Genomic DNA, 14,929 nt, shown 5'->3' with positions numbered 1-14,929 from the left:
GCTTGTTTTTAATCCAAATATAACATATTTATATGTTTTTGGAATCAGAAAATGATGAAGAATAAACTGAACGTAAATTTGGATCGTTTTATAAAATAAATATTTTTTTTACGATTTTCAGATTTTAATGACCAAAGTCATTAATTAATTTTTAAGCCACCAAGCTGAAATGCAATACCGAAGTCCGGCCTTCGTCGAAGATTGCTTGTCCAAAATTTCAATCAATTTGATTGAAAAATGAGGTTGTGACAGTGCCGCCTCAACATTCACAAAAAGCCGAATATGACGTCATCAAAGGTATTTATCGAAAAAAAGAAAAAACATCCCGGGATATCATACCCAGGAACTCTCATGTAAAATTTCATAAAGATCGGTCCAGTAGTTTAGTCTGAATCGCTCTACACACACATACACGCACAGTCACACATACACCACGACCCTCGTCTCGATTGACTAAATGTAAAAAGCATATATTTGGGTCTTGCAACTTTATTCGCTTCTCATCCGTCGTTCTGAAAAGGACGTAGTATAAAGAATGCGGTGAAGATTTGCTGTTCCTTGTCCAACCAGACTGTCGAGGCATGACATCGTTAATTTTCAGGAGGTAAGTGATTCATCGTCAACAGTCTACAACGTGCATTTTTGTTGAGAATTTTATTTGTGGTGAAGGATGACGATGTCTGTCTGTCTGTCTGTGTGTCATCATAGTTTCTGTCCGTATGTCTCTCTCACTCGCTCTCACTCTCTCTTCTCTCTCGCTCTCTCTCTCTCTCTCTCTCTCTCTCTCTCTCTCTCGCTCTCTCTCTCTCTCTCTCTCTCTCTCTCTTCTCTCTATCGTTCTCTCACTCTCTCTCTCTCTTCGCTCTCTCTCGCGCTCTCTCTCTCTCTCTCTCTAGTCTCGCTCTCTCTCTCTCTCTCTCTCTCTCTCTCTCTCTCTCTCTCTCTCTCTCTCTCTCTCTCTCTCTCTCTCTCTCTCTCTCTCTCTCTCTCTCTCTCTCTCTCCTGTGTGTATGTCAACAGCACTGTTCAGTTTGTTTTTCTGTAGACGTTGGGTGAAAAACGCACCCAAATAATCGTCAAAGTTCACCATTCAGTTAGCTTTTTTTGTTTAACCACAGGCGCATGCCACTGGTTCTCTGTTTGTTGTTGTTGTTGTTGTTGTTGTTATTGTTGTTGTTGTTTAAATTGCTTAAAAACACGAACTCTGGATGACTTCAGCGGATCGTTATATCAACTTATATTAAGATAATCTTGCCTTACCTTACCTTACCTTACCTTACCTTACCTTGTCTTGCCTTGCCTTATCTTACCTTACCTTACCTTGCCTTACCTTACCCTACCTTACCTTGCCTAACCTTGCCTTGCCTTGCCTTGCCTTGCCTTACCGTATAGATAATTGTCGAAATGGATGTATCACACAGTGTAAAACATATGGCCATATTTCTTCTAGTCCGGCCTTCCCATCTCTACGTGTAATATATCTATAAAATTATGAAGTCGGCCATTATACTCAATATCCAAAAGCATATTGAGAAAAATGGCCGACGCATGATTCCGGTTTACCCATCTGTACCACGGCGATGTTTCTATCGACAACAGCATACACTGACAACTTAAAAAGCTGTTTCAACAACTGTGTTGTGAAGTCGAATGCACTTGGAGTCAGTTTTCTTCCAAAGTCAGAAAGCGTGTAGCGGTGTGCATGTCTGCGCGAACATGATGCGCGTAAGAAGTTTGTCTGCTATCAAAACCTGAGATCAACGCATCGACGCAAAAACTGTCATTTTGTAAGTTTGGAACAACAAATCAAGGTCAGAACAGCTATATAATCGCTATTGTGTTTTCAGCGTAGCAATAGGGTCCGATATTTAGACTCGAACAAGTATAATGCGACTCGTCTTCGACTCGTCGCATTATACTTGTCTCGTCTAAATATCGGACCCTATTGCTACGCTGAAAACACAATAGCTGGTAATATTTTATATAATATAAACTATTGTTCCGGAACCCCACCCCTGGAAAAAGCATGTACCTTGCTTTGACTTTTACTAGTTTTAGCACCAAAACAATGCTGCTCTTAACCCTCAAAACAAGGCCCAGAATGCACCAGATTGCACAGATTTTAACCGTTTTTCAAAAATTTTCCGGGGGAGACCCCCCTAGTTCGCGCGCCTGCAAACTTCGCTGATTTGCCCCACAAAAAAAGGAGGAACCCCCCCTTACAACTCATTTGGTCCGGCCCTGCATTTAGTCAAGCTGTCGAACTCACAGAATGAAACTGAACGCACTGCAATTTTTCAGCAAGACCGTATACTCGTAGCATCGTCAGTCCACCGCTGGTGGCAAAGGCAGTGAAATTGACAAGAAGAGCGGGGTTTTGTTGTTGCGCTGAGAAGGATAGCACGCTTTTCTGTACCTCTCTTCGTTTTAACTTTCTGAGCGTGTTTTTAATCCAAACATATCATATCTATATTTTTTTGGAATCAGGAACCGACAAGGAATAAGATGAAAGTGTTTTTAAATTGATTTCGAAAATTTAATTTTGATCATAATTTTTGGCTCACGTAAGTGTAGCCTATGCGATGATAAACTTTGTCTGTCTGTGCGTGCGTGCGTGCGTGCGTGCGTGCGTGTGTGTGTGATAGAAACTTTAACATTTCCGAGTCTATGGATAAAGCTCGCATAAGAAGATTACGTCTCGGTCAAAAGTGTTTGACGTGTGTGATAGAAACTATTTGAAGACGTCACATTATGACGTAAGAGGGTTAGACGTCACGCAAAGGAATTACTGAAAGTCTCGGTCATTGTTATTGTGAGCGGGCCGAGACTAATTGGCAGATCCAGGGTCTCGCTTTCTTGCACAGTTTCACCTATGCTTACTGTGTGTGTGTGTGTGTGTGTGTGTGTGTGTGTGTGTGTGTGTGTGTGTGTGTGTGTGTGTGTATGTGTGACGGAGTGATTGAGTTTGTGTTACTGTTTGTCGATTTCTTACGTGAGCCTTGAAGGCTTCGCCTCTTGTTATATTTTTAATTTTCAGAGCTTGTTTTTAATCCAAATATAACATATTTATATGTTTTTGGAATCAGGAAATGATGAAGAATAAGATGAACGTAAATTTGGATCGTTTTTAAATTTTTTATTTTTTGTTACAATTTTCAGATTTTTAATGACCAAAGTCATCAACTAATTTTTAAGCCACCAAGCTGAAATGCAATACCGAAGTCCGGCCTTCGTCGAAAATTGCTTGTCCAAAATTTCAATCAATTTGATTGAAAAATGAGGGCGTGACAGTGCCGCGTCAACGTTTACAAAAAGCCGGATATGACGTCAGGAAAGACATTTATCGAAAAAATGAAAAAAACATCCGGGGATATCATTCCCAGGAACTCTCATGTAAAATTTCATAAAGATCGGTCCAGTAGTTTAGTCTGAATCGCTCTACACACACACACGCACAGACAGACACACACACACATACACACACACACACACACACACACACACACACACGCACACACACACACATACACCACGACCCCCGTCTCGATTCCCCCTCTATGTTAAAACATTTAGTCAAAACTTGACTAAATGTAAAAATATACCACTTAGCGAAATACAAGGACAGCCGTTAGTGTTTTCCGCCCTTCGATCTTAGTCAACGAGCGTTGTTTTCCCCCCGAGTTCATTTTTCCATGTACCCCAATAGGGTTTGTTGATAGGAAGCTTTTGACTTGACATGACTTGCCTTGCCTTCGAGTTTTTACCCGTCCCCTTTTCTGGCAACACAGCCCCGCCCCTTTTCTTGTACTTCCATTCAGAGACCGTAGAGTACACTCTTCAGTCTCTGTTTCAATGACAGTCTGCAGCGTTTCCTGTGCATTACATTACCAGCAGACGGATGCATACGAAAGACAACAGTGCGGTTCAAAATTCAATAAAACGAGCCAGAATAAACTGATTGGCTAAAACCACTTGAATTATAACTGAGTTTTACCAGTCATTTTGTCATCGACCTTGGAAAGAAAAGAATACAAAACGTGTTCCCTTTTTTTCCTGTTTTAAGTTTCAGTTGAAATAGTTTTAATAAAGACCTTGGGTGGCATGCTCCCAAACTTATCGTTAGACTATTGCACATTCACCCACTTGGTGCATGGATATGAAGATATCTTACTGCAACTAACGCCATCGCTTTTCACAGCTACTTTATACTTTTATCAGAACATTAATTTTTAAGAATACCTTTTATATCCAAGTATCTCTTAAATGAGCGAGAGTGTGCGGGGTATAGGGAGGGTGGTGACATACTGTACATAAAGGGAAAGAGTGTGCGCGCCTGTGTGTGTTTTTAATCTAAGACAAAAATTAATGTCACCAATGTTTTAACAGAGTGACGTTAAATAAAAAACGCTCGCGCTGGACCCGAGTAGGCCTACTCTTCAGACTGGCTCGCTCAATCAGGGCCGGACCAAATGAGTTGTAAGGGGGGGGTCCTCCTTTTGTTTTGGGGGGGGGGGGGCAAATCAGCGAAGTGGCGAAGCCACAAGCGCGCGCCTGCAAAGCAGGCGGGAGGTGTACATGATGGGAGGGGAGGTGTACACCTAGGGGAGGTGTACATGATGAACAGCACAGGCCCGAGCACAGAGCCCCGGGGAACGCCAAAAAGGAGGGAGGTTTCCTGGGATGGGACGTCGTTTACAATTACAAATACAGATAGGATCTGAACCAATTTAGAACTGAATTTTGGATGCCGAAAGTGTGCTCAAGGCGGGACAGTAGGATTTCATGATCAATTGTATCGAAAGCGGCCGAAAGGTCTAACAGGAGGAGCAGGGAAATTTTGTTATCGTCTAAAGAAGTCAAAATGTTGTTTAGGATACTAAGGACTGCGGTCTCTGTGCTATGGCCCGTGCGGTAAGCTGACTGGTGCGGAGTGAGGAGGTTGTTGGCAGAGAGGTGGGAGGAGAGCTGGTCTAGGACTATCTTCTCTGGGATTTCAGAAAGGAAGAGAAGGTTGGAAATGGGCCTGTAATTCTTAAGTACGTTGGGATCGAGGGAGCTTTCTTCAGAAGGGGTTTAATGACAGCTTTTTTTAAATCTGAGTGGAAAGGGACTCGTTCAGTATTCTAGTGATGGTGGGTAGAAGAACGTCTAAGTGATCACAGAGGAGGGGGTCAAAGTCACAGGACGTTTTGGCAGACGTCACAATGAGTTTACGAACAAAATCTTCAGAGACTGGGGTGAAAACAGAAAACTAATTTCCAACAAAAGTGGGAGAACGGTCTGAGTCGCTATGCTGGGCGAAGCTGTTGCGGATGGTCAAAATCTTTTCATGAAAATACTTAGAAAAAACATTTGGCAGTTTAGACATGTCATGTACAGTTGGAAGAATTACCTGTTTCGCTTTACCAAGCATGGTTTGTTTGTTTGTTTGTTTGCTTAACGCCCAGTCCACCACGAAGGGTGATATCAGGGCGGTGCTGCATTGACATTTAACGTGCGCCACACACAAGACAGAAGTCGCAGCACAGGCTTCATGTATCACCCAGTCACATTATTCTGACACCGGACCAACCAGTCCTAGCACTAACCCCATAATGCCAGACGCCAGGCGGCGGAGCAGCCACTAGATTGCCAATTTTAAGTCTTAGGTATGACCCGGCCGGGGTTCGAACCCACGACCTCCCGCTCACTGGGCGGACGCCTTACCACTAGGCCACTGTGTTGCGGTACCAAGCATGGTGGTGACAGTCATCCTGAACTCAGGTCAAAATGAGTTCGGCTCATTCTCTCCCTGACAGGATGCCTTGAGTTTCCTTGCCGTCTGGCAAGGAAACCGATTTGTTTACATATTTAGAGCTTTTTGTAATGTATTATTGATATAAGCAGATTCGCGATCGTCGATAATGATTTTTCATAGTGTTTTGTAATTTTTAGATTACAAAGGAATTGATATGTAAGACAGTTTCAAGCGAGCTATTTTTCGCGGCTGTATTTACTGTGCAAACAACTCTAAATATGGCAAAAGTGTCACGTGATAATCAACCGTTTGGTTTCGGCGCTCACTGGAGCAGACGATTTTTTCTGTAACCAGTTGACAGTGAGGAAACCATATCTTACGGTCTCCTTCCGGCAGCAGTCCCAAAATTTCGACTTGTTTTGACCTTAGAACGATGTCTTTATCATAACTGTGAAGAACAGAACGGAGATCACTGTCGAAGTCGGCCAATCTGCAATCATTTTCGTCTCGCGAACACTGATCTCAAATTTAGATCAGTGCTCGCGAAAAACATATGGGAGATAACTCTGTATTTTTGTTTTGATAGATTCGCGTAGGACTGTAGTGTCCGGTCAGAGAGACAACTGACAATAGCCGTGGAGCGATGCTTATCAGAATGGCTGACAGTGTTAAACAACTCTTTACAAGATGAGGATGCTGCGACCTTGGATGGATAAAAAGTGGTCTTGAATCTATGACTTTCTGCTTGGTGGCGTCTTGGACGATTGCTTATTTCCTACAAATGTGTATAAGTCAAGGAAACTCATGGTTTCTCTGTTGTTGATGTTTGTTGTTGTTGTTGTTGTTGTTGTTGTTGTTGTTGTTGTTGTTGGTGGTGGTGGTGGTGGTGCTGTTGTTGTTGTTGTTGTTGTTGTTGTTGTTGTTGTTGTTGTTGTTGTTTTCTCCCACGCTCGCCATAGTCCTTCAATATCTATCCTTCTTTGTTTGTTTGTTTGTTGTTCTTGTTTTGTGTAGGTTTTTACCCCTTATTTTTCAAACATTTTTTTCTTCCTCTGTAGATTCTGCTCTTTGATTTTAGATTTTACTTTAGTTTGTGTTTCGTTTCTTTTTGTCTGATATTGTACTTGTAGTATTTAATGCTGTCACGTCCGTCAAAGTGCTCCTTCCTGTCATTTAGAATTTGTTCAGGCCACGTAAAATTATCTCTTGCCTGAGTTTGTACCCTGATTGTTTGCTTATTATTGTTTCACGATTCTTAATTTAGATAAAATCGTGTTGAAACTAAATGTTCGAATGACTAGTTTTGTGCAATGCAATGTCTTTTTGGGTGATAACAGTATCTTTCAGCTCGAATAAGTTTGTTCTGGACGGTGTCAGTTTGTATTTAAATCCACCATTGCTAAATGATTTGCACACATTCTGTTTCATTTTTTTTATTTCTGTTTATCTTAGTTTACTCCTCTCCCCCCTCTTCTTCTCCTTCACAACTCTTATCCTCACGGGACCCGCCGCGAGCACTGATGACGACATGATACGTCACGACGGTGACGTCATGCTGGCAGCTCTGTTTGAGGGCGGGAAGGCAGGGACATGTGGGACTGAGGACGACCTGTATGACGTGCAGAACGCATTTGCTGTGCAGTGGTTCATTGACAGGCTCAACAAAGACAATTATATTCCTGGGGTGACAATAGGTAAGGATGTTTAAAAGATTGTGTCGGTGCGTTTTCATAGGCAAACATGTGATTATAGTGACTGCCACTCTCTCTCTCTCTCTCTCTCTCTCTCTCTCTCTCTCTCTCTCTCTCTCTCTCTCTCTCTCTCTCTTTTCTCTCTTTCTTTCTCTCTCTCTCCTCTCTCTCTCTCTCTCTCTCTCTCTTTCTCTCCCCCCCACTCCATCTCTATTTCTTTCTTTATTTCTATCTCTCTCTCATACTAAAAACACTCACATTCGAGGGCGCGTACATTTGTTTTCAAATAAACGACAATTAGAAGGCAAAGCACAAAATATAGAAATCTTTTCTATTTTTCTACAGGCCTGGAGATACGACGACTGTGTCACAGTAAAGCACGTGCTGCAAGAGAGGCTATTAAACTGGTTGGAACCTACATCACTAATGACTGCAACACGACGACACCACCTCTTTTTGGTAAGGCTGTGTGGGTGGGTGGAGGGGCAGGATGGGGTGTGGGGTGAACCAGGAGAGTCAGGCTGGCATCGCGCGAAGGTAACACTGCACTAAAGTTGACAACATGCACATGCAGATCAGCGGTCAAATGGTCAGTCTCCTTGCGGAACACAGCGTGGTCAACTTGTGGCAGGCGCCTTATGGTTGGGGGCATTCCTTCCTCAAGACAAAACGTCAGTGTCTGTGCTGTTTCACTATCGTATGTCAATACATTGTGGTCAGATGTTTCTTGCCTCCAGAGAGAGAGAGAGAGAGAGAGAGAGAGAGAGAGAGAGAGAGAGAGAGAGAGAGAGAGAGAGAGAGAGAGAGAGAGAGAGAGAGAGAGAGAGAGAGAGACTGAGAAAGACAGAGACTGAGAGAGAGAGAGACTGAGAGAGAGAGACTGAGAGAGAGAGACTGAGAGAGAGACTGAGAGAGAGAGAGACTGAGAGAGAGAGACTGAGAGAGAGAGACTCAGAGAGAGAGAGAGAGACAGAGATATAGAGAGAGAGAGAGACTGAGAGAGACAGACAGAGAGAGAGACAGTGAGAAGGAGAGGGAGAGACAGAGAGAGGGAGGGGAGAGAGAGAGACTGAGAGAGAGAGACTGAGAGAGACAGACAGACAGAGAGAGAGAGAGACTGAGAGAGAAAGAGACTGAGAGAGAGAAACAGAGAGAGAGACAGAGAGAGAGAGAGACAGAGAGAGAGAGACTGAGAGAGAGAGAGACAGAGAGAGGGAGAGGGGAGAGAGAGAGACAGAGAGAGACAGAGAGAGAGACAGAGAGAGAGAGACAGAGAGAGACTGAGAGACAGAGAGAGAGAGACTGAGAGAGAGAGACTGAGAGAGAGAGAGAGACTGAGAGAGAGAGAGAGAGAGAGAGACAGAGAGAGAGAGAGAGAGACAGAGAGACACACACAATGAGAGAGACAGAGATGGAGGCAAGTAGACAGACAGACAAAGATAGTGACAGAAATAGAGAGGGAGACGTTATGGTGCAAATTTGACCCAAATCACAATTTTTCATTATTTGTCATATTTTGATAAGAAAAAGTGTTCTTGTTCTAATTGTCACAGAGCAGCTTTTACAAACTTTTATTTTATTTTTACCAATTATGATTTTCAGGCGTCATTGGTCCATCAACAATCTCAACCGCCACCAAGGTAACAGAGCAGTTCCGTTATTTCCCAGAGAGTGAGAATATTTCAATCGTCTCGGCTTCAGCTATGGTGGATCAACTCAGCGATTATCCAAACGTCTTCAGGATAATCCCGCCGGAGACCGCTCAGATCAAAGTTAGTTCGACGATAAATTATCCATGTGAACTACACTTAAATTACTGAGATTCTGTTGACTACTACAATACAATACAATACAATACAATACAATACAATAACTTTATTAATCTCTAAAAGAGAAATTACATTGCTGAGCGTTTGTGTCCGTAATAATAACATACATAACACATTCAAAATAAACATTTGTTCTTTGTCCTGAGAAAATATAGCACATTGGTTATCACATAAGAAAGTATATTAAAAATAAATTAACATGCATTCACCATCAACAATGCACAAAAGAAAGTCAGCACCTTGCCGGTTATCACATGTTGTCTAAGATTAAGAGAGTAGAATGCAAAACAAAATCAACAATACTGAAACAATACAGAAACACTGACCCCGTGCATCAGAGCGACAACACCAGCATCTACCGCCCCACCTGAGAATTGAAGATGTGAATTGCAGATGGAATGAACGAATTTCTGTAGCGTGTGGATCTTGCGGTTGGTTGTCTGAATCTGTTGCTCCTGTCTGTCCGTCTACTGTCAAATTCCGGTCTGAGTGGGTGCGAGTCGTCAGCCAAAATCTTCTGTACCTTGTCAGTCAGTCGTCGTTCATGTGTTGATGTGAAATTGTCCTGCTTCCTCCCTACCACCCCACTTGCTTTCCTGATGAATTTATCTAATCTATCCCTGTCTTGCTTGTTGATGTTGCCACCCCAACACACGGAGCCAAAGTACAACACACTATTGCACGTTGAAGTGTAAAACATCTGAAGGATTTCTTGTCTGATGTTAAAAGACCTGAGTTTTCTCAAAAAGTACAGGCGAGAGTGGAGTTTCTTCACAAGGGCATCAGAGTTTGGTTTCCATGTCAACTTATTGTCTATAATCACCCCCAAATACTTATACTGCTCTACCTTCTCTACGACCTCCCCCTTGATCACTATCTCCCTGTGTACATGTTCCCCCCTCCTGTTGTCCATTATCATTTCCTTTGTCTTCCCCACATTAAGCTCTAAATAGTTGTTTTCACACCACCCCACAAACCTATCTACCTCCTGCCTGTAGTCAGAGTCGTCGTCAACAGTCAGCAGTCCGGTCAGTCCAGTGTCGTCAGCAAACTTGGTTATGGGGCAGGAGTCACTAGAACTTCTGAAATCTGCTGTGTAGAGAGAAAAAAAGAAAAGGTGAGAGTACTGTGCCTTGTGGTGCCCCTGTGTTTGTGCAGATTGTGTCTGAAACTGATTGCCCCCCCACCCTAACATACTGTGGCCTGTTTGTCAGGTAGTCCATAACCCAGAGGATGGTTGCTGCTGGGACATTCATGCTAAAAAGCTTCTCCGCCATTAAATGAGGCTGTATAGTATTAAAAGCGCTGGAAAAATCAAAGAACATCAAGCGAATATAAGAGCCAGGCTTTTCTAAATGAGAGTAGATCTTGTTTAAAACATTCAACACAGCATCATCAACACTCCTGTTTTTCCTGTATGCAAACTGACATGGATCAATAAAATCTTTCACACAATCACTCAATTTGAACAAAACAACTCTCTCAAAGACTTTCATACAAACAGAAGTAAGTGCCACAGGTCTCAGGTCATTCATGGTTATCACAGTCTTTTTCTTTGGCACAGGAACAATGCATGAAGTTTTCCATAGGGCCGGTACCCTGCTAGCACCAAGCGACATGTTAAAAATGACTGAAAAAATATAACTAAGTTGCTCTGCACATAGTTTTAAAACTTTGGGCATCATCCCATCTGGTCCCCCCGCCTTGCTAGCATTTTTGGGAAGCACTAGCACTTAAATGAATACTCCTGGCCCCAAATCTGTCTCAAATCGCACAAGTGCTACACAGATGGGTTCAGGGTTCGGAATGATAATCAATGCCACACACGGAATAGCCTACCGGTCTCAAGAATAGCGTTGGATAGTTTAAATCTAAAATGTAGTGTTAGGTAGTGTTTGGAGACAGTGCAATCTTAATGGACGCTGTCTCATTCCTACGTTTGTGTTGCCCTGACACCAATACAACGTGCTTGTACTCTTTAGATTACAGACTCAAATGCCTGAACCTGATAGGTTTTATTTGCTTAGCCGATTGTGTAACCACACTTACAGAATTGAATTTAAAGATGAACAGAATCGGGAAGACCTTGCGTAGGAAAGCCTTTACCATATATATTCACATTCATGTAAGGAATTAGCATAATTACGGAGCATTTTGGGTGTACTTCTTCTTCTTCAGCGTTCCAGAAATTCTGGTGACGTGTGAGCTCGTTTGCCCATTTGGGTTCCCCACACTATACTCTGAGAGCATAGTCAGCTTCACTCAGGTTTCGTTGGGTAGGCATGCTGGGTATTTTCGTGTTTCCATAACCCACCGAACTCCGAAATGGATTACAGGATCTTTTCCGTGCGCACTTGATCTTGTGCTTCCGTGTGGTGTACTGAGCCTATCAGTGTATGTAATTCTAAATTACAGCAGTGTACGTGTGGTTGCCCCCAGACTTCTGAAGGTCTCATACGACAGAAAACGTTTCTATTGAATGGCTTCCTAGATAGTGTCAAGGATAGCATTCCCAAATTGTCAACAGATCGCTTGTGAATCGCCAATGTACAAACAATACATGCAAAAGACAGGAGTTAACTCCTCTTTTATTTTTCAGGCCATCGTGCAGCTGTTACTGAAGCTCCAGTGGAACTACGTGGCCGTGGTGTACGCAGAAGGAGAAGACTACGAACGAAAAGCAGCCGCTCTAAAGCAAGCAGCTGAGAAGGAAAAAATCTGCGTTCCTCTGTATGCAACATTTCCTTTGGTAAAAGATCATGAGGGCAGTGGCCAGGCCTCACCAAAGGAAAACAACATTACCAAGGCCCTGAAAGGTGGAGACAACAAGAAAAGCCAAATTGCAGGGGCCATTTTTCTGGGAGATACAGCAGAAGCTTCTCGTTTTCTGCACCTTTTGAATGACAATTATGCCAAATTTGTGAAGGTAACGCTTTCTGGCTGAGATCTTTCGTTCTTACCCCTGTCTGTGTGTATGTCTGTTGTCTGTCTGTTTCTTTCTACCTGTCTCTGTCCGACTGTCTGCTTTTCTGTCTGTCTCTCTCTCTCCTACATGACCAAGCACCCGAATATCTAACTCACTTGTTCAAATCAACACCTTCTCGGTATTCCACTTTCAAGCATAATCTGGCCTGCCCGAAGCCACGCATTGACATATTTAAAACTAGTCTTTCATACTCGGGAGCTTATGTCTGGAACTCCCTACCTACATGCTTAAAATCGACCAGTAACCTTAAAACATTCAAAACACATCTGCAAAAAATACATTCAAACATCACTTTAATGTAATGTGCCTGGTTGCTCAAACGTATGTGTGCCTTTTATCCTTCTGAAAATGTGCATGTGTGTGTCTTGCGTCAACTTGGTGTGATAAGAATACATTCTCGTGTATTACTCCTTCTAGTATCTAAGATAGTATTACTGCATTTTATATTGGCTTGGTGATTCCTTCATAAATCTTAGGTCACTTTTTTTTTTCTCACTTTGCTACCTGATCCTTTATTTGGTTAGTGTGTCGTGTTATGTTGGCTTGCCTTATAAGTTAGTTGATCTTCTGTGTGTGTGTGCGTGTGCGTGTATATATATATATGTGTGTGTGTTCTGATAATGTATGGTTGTATTGCCCGTATTGTGATATCTGTATATCACATGTCGGTAAAAAATGATCTTATTCTTATATTACTATTATTGCGTGTGTCTGCGTTTCATCATAAAAAGTTTGTTCCTATGTATTCCCATTTCGATTATAACCATTTTGCTTAGATCAGGACTAGCTGTAAGAAAGGTCCTACGGACCTAATGCTATCTTTCCTGTAATAAAGTTCAAAGTTCAAAAGTTCAAAGTTCTCTCTCTCTCTCACTCTCTCTCTCACTCTCTCTCTCTCTCTCTCTCATTCTCTCTCTTTATCTCCGATTTGAAGCTGAGCGAGAGTAATGAGTGAGAAGGAAGCTTTTGTGTCTGTTGTCAATCTCTCTGCAACCGTAAAAGACAGATTTCGATAGCATAACCTGCGTTTGAAGTAGATCTTTATCGCTGCCTACTATCCCACAGATTACATTCAAAATTTTATTGATGTAATTCCCCAAGGACAGTTAGTATATCAATACCCAATAACCCCCCCCCTCACACACAACCCTAACACATTAAATAAACATACACACAGGCACCCTCACAAAGACACGCACGTAAGCACGCACGTACGCACGCAACAACGTATACGTACACACACACACACACACACACACACACACACACACACACACACACACAAGCGCACACACACGCACACGCACGCACGCACGCACACACACACACACACACACACACACACACACACACACACACACACCCACGTGACACGCATGTAAGGCGCGTTGCTTTTATTTTTCCACAGGTGATTTTCACGGATGTCACAGATCTTTCGTCGACGACAGCTGGAACAGAAGGCGTATTGTCGGTCACACTTCCACACAGACAGGTACCAGAGCTCACCAAGGCTTGGAAGAACCTTACAGAAGGCTGCAATGACCTCCCGGAGAAGATTACCAACAACACCTGGCTGGCCACGCTTAAGGAAAGCGTCGGCTGCGCCACCTTGAAGAAACAGTCTGGCAACAAACAGGCGTTGCTCCCGTGGTATCACATTCAGGCCGCCGCCATCTTCGCTGATGCCCTCAAGTCTTTGCATTCCAACCACTGCCGAGATTCCGGTCCTTGTCCAGAGTTTCTCAAAGCTACGAAGAACTATACTGGTACCAATGCCATGCTTCGAAGCAAACACTGGAATCTAACACACGAGTTTCACAGCATCAGCAGCAGTTTCGACGAGTTGGAGTCTTTCGGGTTTGACCAGATTGGCCAACGTTTTGGATATGAACTGCACAACTTGTCTTGTGAGAGCGTTGACTGTTCTGTGAAGGTGGGGTTCTTTTTCTTGCTCGTCCTTAACACTTCTCTCCCTGCTCATTCAAACAAGAATATGACGATTATTTTGAAGTGAAGATTGTTAATAATAAGTGTATGTCCTTGTGTGTGCCTGCTTGTCTCTTTGCCTATCGAGTCTGTGTGCGCCCGTGTGTGTATTTGTGTTTTAACTAACCAATTTGTCTGCCAGTGATACATTTTAAGTGCTTATTTTATGTCATCAACTTCACCCGACAGGTCGGAAACTACACTGCGGACAATAAGTGGTCACTGGACAAATACAACAAAGATGGTACACAAGCTCCATGGAAAAGCCTTCACAACGCACAGTGTGAGGATCAGAAGGACTGCTTGGAATGCATACCGAGGCATCTCTCCGAGTTTGCTCTGGTCATCGAGGGCGATTTCTACTTCGTGGCAAGCGTTCCCGTGCACGCGAAGGCTGACCCCTTGAAATGTGGTGCAGCAAGAGGCAACTTTGGTGCGGAGTTTGTGCAGGCAAGCCAGTTTTCTCTGTCTGACTAGGTGGCCGGGTGGCTGGCTGTATCTTTCTCAGTCTCTGTCTCCCTCTTTTTGTCTATGTGTGTGTATCTCTGTTTCTCTTTCTTTCTTTCTGTCTCTGTTTGCCTTTGTTTGTCTGCCTCACCTTTTCTATCCCACCCACTTCTATCCCTTCTGTCACGTCGTGAGCGGCTCTTTTTATCTTTATCTCTATTTCCTCCTCCTCCTCCTCCTCCTACCCTCTGCA

The 14,929-nt window shown here is 43.1% G+C and overlaps 1 protein-coding gene across 1 annotated transcript; it reads left to right on the top strand.

Annotated features, from left to right (window-relative positions):
* The first annotated feature begins 295 nt into the window (after positions 1-295).
* Positions 296-14,804, top strand: LOC138948751 (metabotropic glutamate receptor-like). Its single transcript, XM_070320361.1, has 7 exons — positions 296-604; positions 7,190-7,431; positions 7,774-7,887; positions 9,031-9,200; positions 11,857-12,183; positions 13,652-14,176; positions 14,419-14,804. The coding sequence occupies exons 1-7, from the start codon at positions 582-584 to the stop codon at positions 14,704-14,706; spliced, it is 1,689 nt and encodes a 562-aa protein (XP_070176462.1). The 5' UTR covers positions 296-581; the 3' UTR covers positions 14,707-14,804.
* The last annotated feature ends 125 nt before the right edge of the window (positions 14,805-14,929 follow it).

Source organism: Littorina saxatilis, linkage group LG1 (assembly GCF_037325665.1).
Source record: "Littorina saxatilis isolate snail1 linkage group LG1, US_GU_Lsax_2.0, whole genome shotgun sequence".
In the NCBI taxonomy this organism is placed as follows: Eukaryota; Metazoa; Mollusca; class Gastropoda; order Littorinimorpha; family Littorinidae; genus Littorina; species Littorina saxatilis.
This window is presented reverse-complemented; position numbering and strand designations above follow the sequence as displayed.